Genomic DNA, 5,783 nt, shown 5'->3' with positions numbered 1-5,783 from the left:
TGCGTTGCGTTGTGTTAGTGTGTTGTGTTGTGCTGTGTTGTGCTGTGTTGTGTAAGTGTGTTGTGCTGTGCTGTGTTGTGTAAGTGTGTTGTGCTGTGCTGTGCTGTGCTGTGTTGTGTTGTGTTGTGTTGTGTTGTGTTGTGTTGTGTTGTGTTGTGTTGTGTTGTGTTGTGTTGTGTTGTGTTGTGTTGTGCTGTGCTGTGCTGTGCTGTGCTGTGTTGTGTTGTGTTGTGTTGTGTTGTGTTGTGTTGTGCTGTGCTGTGCTGTGTTGTGTTGTGTTGTGTTGTGTTGTGCTGTGCTGTGCTGTGCTGTGTTGTGTTGTGTTAGTGTGTTGTGCTGTGTTGTGTTGTGTTGTGCTGTGTTGTGTTGTGCTGAGGTGTTGTCATTCAGACGCCGTTACAGGAAGCAGGTGAGTCAGGTTCATTAGAAGACACCAGAGTGACCACAGGATGGCGAGAGCAGCAGAAATCCCCCTGATTGTAGATCTGCACGCAAGGAAGCCATGCAATCCGCTTCTACTGTCCAGCTCAGGAAATGGTGTGTGTGTGTGTGTGTGTTTATACGTGTGTGTGTGTGTGTGTGTGTGTGTGTTTATATGTGTGTGTGTGTGTGTTTATATATGTGTGTGTGTGTTTATATGTGTGTGTGTGTGTGTTTATATATGTGTGTGTGTGTGTTTATATGTGTGTTTATATGTGTGTGTGTGTGTAAGTGTGTGTGCGTGTTTATATGTGTGTGTGTGTGTGTGTTTATATGTGTGTGTGTGTGTGTTTATATGTGTGTGTGTGTGTTTATATGTGTGTGTGTGTGTGTGTTTATATGTGTGTGTGTTTGTGTTTATATGTGTGTGTGTGTGTGTGTGTTTGTGTTTATATATGTGTGTGTGTGTGTGTGTGTGTGTGTGTGTGTTTTTATATGTGTGTGTGTGTGTGTGTGTGTGTGTGTGTGTGTGGTTGGTTGTGTGTGCAGAGGCATGTGTGTGTGTGTTTATGTATATGTACTGTATATGTGTGTGTGTGTGGTGTGTGTGTGTGTGTGTGATAATGTATATTTAAGCAATATAGTGATAGTGGGGTTGGTCATGGATATTCCCACGGGTGTTGTTCGGCCGTAGCCACGAGGCCGGAGGCCGAGTGTTGCAGGCAACAACAGCCGTGGGAATATCCATGACCAATCCCACGATCACGAGTGCTATATTGCTTTTATACAACAATTCTACCACAAACTAAATAATCTGAAATCACACCATTATTGTTTACAAATGTTATTTCGACATCGTTCTTACGCATCAAAAAATAGTTCCCTTTTCAATAGACAGCGTCTTGGTTGCTAGGTAACCAACATTCCAGATCCCTCGTTACGGGTCTTTGTGGTTTACGTGTCTTCTTGAAAGAAATGTTGAAAGTCGGGCTGAAATCACATTCATATCTAGGTTTGCTGAATGCATGTTACAAGGACACTGGGCCATGTCATGTAAGGGACATGGTACTGCAAAAAACGGAAACATAGTCTACATTGCAGAACCACTCAACTTTATTAATTTATGGTGAATAAATGATAGCCTGCTACACTACTGTGCACAGCCTGATGTGACGATGCTAGCACGTTAGCAGCGGTAAGCTAATTATGCTAACGTTAGTTATCTACATGTCTCCTCCAAGTGACAATCATATTATACACAATGCTGGCATTGCTGAGAACAATTAGCATCCTCGTTTATCTTACTTACATTGAGTTGACTGTGTGGCTTAATCCACAGATGTGGTGAAGCACTGTTTCGTTATGGTTTGCTAAGGAGTAACCCTTTGCTTTAAAATAGTGGAGATCTGGGATGAGAACATTGTGTCAAATCTTCGCATTGTATCGCGGAGTGATTTATTATTAGCTGTGCAAAGTCTGAGTTGAAATGTCCAGGGATATTCCAACTCATGGAACGTCTCTCGGCAAATCAGAAACAAATAAATAGTTCCATAGAACCCAATTGTTGTATAAACATATCTATACGCTTATTTTCATTTGTTTGTAATATTTTCATATTACGTCTTATGTGTAAAGTGTCATTTTATTTTTTAAGTCTGCAATGATGTGTGTAGAGTTTCTTTTAGACACATCTGGCCTGTTAACATCGGCCCATGGACAACAGATGCAAAATAGCCTTAAATAAATAAATAAATGTGTGTGTGTGTGTGTGTGTGTGGTGTGGTTATGAATAGGATATTTCCAAATAAGGAACTGGTCACTAATATGTGTGAGAATGGCGTCACTCATCTGATGACAAGAGTGCTGTGAAAATGTATCTTGAATCTTTCTCAGACTGACACTCTCTCACACACACACACACACACACACACAAACACACTCACACACAAACACACTCACACACACACATTGTTGCTCTTCCAGTTAGACACGCCTACTGCACGTGTGGGTTGTATTATAAAGCAGCACAACCTCATTCTGCACTCAGACAATTCTGCACTCCAGAAGAGACAGTCAACGGAACACCACGAGACAGTCAACGGAACACAGAACACCAAGAGACAGTCAACGGAACACCACGAGACAGTCAACAGCCAATTGCTGCCATCACTTTACATTTTCTACACAGTGAGAGACAGCAGACTATCAGATCTCCTCAGCTCCTCTCTGGTACAGCAGAGCTACACAGCACAAGGTACGCCTCTTACTTTTACTTCAGCTACACAGCTGAACTATACACAATACACAGCTGAACTATACACAATACACAGCTGAACTATACACAATACACAGCTGAACTATACACAATACACAGCTGAACTATACACAATACACAGCTGTGTGTACAACTATAATGCAGCTCTCTTACATCGCTATCATAGCTATCATACACAATGATTGAATACACAAATAATTAATGCAGAACAATTTAAGACATGGTTTTGAGTGTATATGTAAATGATTCACCTTAGATTGACTTTATGTGTAAATTATTCACCTTAGATTGACTTTATGTGTAAATTATTGGCGTTAGATTGATTGGTGTTAGATTGATTGGCATTAGATTGATTGTTGGCGTTAGATTGGCGTTAGATTGCCTTTATGTGTAATTGATTGGCGTTAGATTGATTGGCGTTAGATTGCCTTTATGTGTAAATGATTGGCGTGAGATTGATTGGCGTTAGATCTCAATGGAAAGAGAGCAGTGGCCAGTCAAGGGGTCTTTGGTTTGGAAAGTCCCAAGTCTCCATCGTGAGGGAGAACACTTCAGTTAGAAAGCCATTCCGCAGGTGACACGCAGCGAGAACCAGAACATATGGTGTTTGGCTAGTGTGTGTGTGTGTACGCATGCGTGCATTCGTGTGTGTGTGTGCGTGTGTGTGTGCGTGCGCATGTGTGTGGTGTGTGGCTAGTGTGTGTGTGTGTGTGTGCGCATGTGTGTGGTGTGTGGCTAGTGTGTGTGTGTGTGTGTGCGCATGTGTGTGGTGTGTGGCTAGTGTGTGTGTGTGTGCGTGCGCATGCGTGTGGTGTGTGGCTAGTGTGTGTGTGTGCATGTGTGTGGTGTGTGGCTAGTGTGTGTGTGTGTGTGCGCGCATGTGTGTGGTGTGTGGCTAGTGTGTGTGTATGTGTGTGTGTGCGAAACATCTAATTTCTGCTTTATGATGTCACACAGCGTCGCCAAATTAGGAAGAGAAGAGAGCAGAAGAGATGAGTGTGGTCACCATGACGACTCCCAACACACACATCACACACATCCTCCTCCCACTGCTGATGGTCCTCGTCACACACTCTGCACAGGTGAGCACAACACACACACACACACACACACTCTGCCCAGGTGAGCACAACACACACACACTCTGAACAAGTCAGCACGACACACACACTCTGAACAGCTGAGCATGACACACACACACACACTCTGATGTGTGTGTGATGGTGTGTGATGTGTGTGTTGTATAGTATGTGATGGTGTGTGTTGTATAGTGTGTTTAGTGTGTGATGGTGTGTGTGTATAGTGTGTATAGTGTGTGATGTGTGTGTATAGTGTGTGATGTGTGTGTGTGTACAGTGTGTGATGGTGTGTGTATAGTGTGTATAGTGTGTTTAGTGTGTGTATACTGTGTGTATATAGTGTGTGATGGTGTGTGTGTATAGTGTGTGATGGTGTGTGTGTGTGTATAGTGTGTGATGGTGTGTGTGTATAGTGTGTATAGTGTGTGTGTGTGTGTGTATAGCGTGTGATGTGTGTGTATAGTGTGTGATTGTGTGTGATGTGTGTGTTGTATAGTGTGTATAGTGTGTGTGTGTGTGTGTGTGTGTGTGTATAGCGTGTGATGTGTGTGTATAGTGTGTGTGTATAGTGTGTGTGTATAGTGTGTGATGGTGTGTGATGGTGTGTGTTGTCCTCCTTGCAGGCTGTGCAGGCCTGGTGTGTATAGTGTGTGTGTGTTTAGTGTGTGATGTGTGTGTATAGTGTGTTTAGTGTGTGATGGGTGTGTGTATAGTGTGTATAGTGTGTGATGTGAGTGATGTGTGTGTATAGTGTGTATAGTGTGTGATGTGTGTGTGTATAGTGTGTGATGTGCGTGATGTGTGTGTGTATAGTTTGTGATGGTGTGTGTGTATAGTGTGTATAGTGTGTTTAGTGTGTGATGTGTGTGTATAGTGTGTTTAGTGTGTGATGTGTGTGTATAGTGTGTGATGTGTGTGTGTATAGTGTGTGATGTGTGTGTGTATAGTGTGTGATGGTGTGTGTGTATAGTGTGTATAGTGTGTTTAGTGTGTGATGTGTGTGTATAGTGTGTGATGTGTGTGTGTATAGTGTGTGATGGTGTGTGTGTATAGTGTGTATAGTGTGTGATGTATGTGATGTGTGTGTGTATAGTGTGTGATGTGTGTGTGTATAGTGTGTATAGTGTGTGATGTGTGTGATGTGTGTGTGTATAGTGTGTGATGTGTGTGTGTATAGTGTGTGATGGTGTGTGTGTATAGTGTGTATAGTGTGTGATGTGTGTGATGTGTGTGTGTATAGTGTGTGATGTGTGTGATGTGTGTGTGTATAGTGTGTGATGTGTGTGATGTGTGTGTGTATAGTGTGTGATGGTGTGTGTGTATAGTGTGTATAGTGTGTGATGTGTGTGTGTATAGTGTGTGATGTGTGTGTGTATAGTGTGTGATGTGTGTGATGTGTGTGTGTATAGTGTGTGATGTGTGTGATGTGTGTGTGTATAGTGTGTGATGGTGTGTGTGTATAGTGTGTATAGTGTGTGATGGTGTGTGTGTATAGTGTGTATAGTGTGTATAGTGTGTGATGTGTGATGTGTGTGTGTGTATAGTGTGTGATGTGTGTGATGTGTGTGATGTGTGTGTGTATAGTGTGTGATGGTGTGTGTGTATAGTGTGTATAGTGTGTGATGTGTGTGTGTATAGTGTGTGATGTGTGTGATGTGTGTGTGTATAGTGTGTGATGGTGTGTGTGTATAGTGTGTGATGTGTGTGTGTATAGTGTGTGATGTGTGTGTGTATAGTGTGTGATGGTGTGTGTGTATAGTGTGTATAGTGTGTTTAGTATGTGATGTGTGTATAGTGTGTTTAGTGTGTGATGTGTGTGTATAGTGTGTATAGTGTGTGATGTGTGTGTATAGTGTGTGATGTGTGTGTATAGTGTGTTTAGTGTGTGATGTGTGTGTGTATAGTGTGTAATGGTGTGTGTATAGTGTGTTTAGTGTGTTTAGTGTGTGTGTGTGTATAGTGTGTGATGTGTGTGTGTATAGTGTGTGATGTGTGTGTGTATAGTGTGT

General features: G+C 42.4%; 1 protein-coding gene across 2 annotated transcripts in view; it reads left to right on the top strand.

Moving 5' to 3' along the window:
• The first annotated feature begins 450 nt into the window (after positions 1-450).
• LOC143124691 (urokinase-type plasminogen activator-like) overlaps positions 451-5,783 on the top strand; it is a 31,105-nt gene continuing 25,772 nt past the window's right edge. Inside the window, exons 1-3 of one of the 2 annotated variants that reach the window (XM_076286400.1) lie at positions 451-537; positions 2,468-2,674; positions 3,653-3,777. In XM_076286400.1, coding sequence (XP_076142515.1) covers positions 3,688-3,777 — 90 coding nt within the window. In that variant the 5' untranslated portion in view covers positions 451-537; positions 2,468-2,674; positions 3,653-3,687. Of the gene's footprint in view, positions 538-2,400; positions 2,675-3,652; positions 3,778-5,783 lie in introns of those variants that run through there. The other variant, XM_076286401.1, reaches the window with a different exon arrangement.

Source organism: Alosa pseudoharengus, unplaced genomic scaffold (assembly GCF_046254945.1).
Source record: "Alosa pseudoharengus isolate Yale_2024_CS ecotype anadromous, Long Island Sound unplaced genomic scaffold, YU_APseudo_1.1 YU_APseudo_1.1_scf_15, whole genome shotgun sequence".
Lineage (NCBI taxonomy): Eukaryota > Metazoa > Chordata > Actinopteri > Clupeiformes > Clupeidae > Alosa > Alosa pseudoharengus.
Note: the sequence above shows the minus strand (reverse complement) of the source record. Positions and strands in the feature narration are given on the sequence as shown.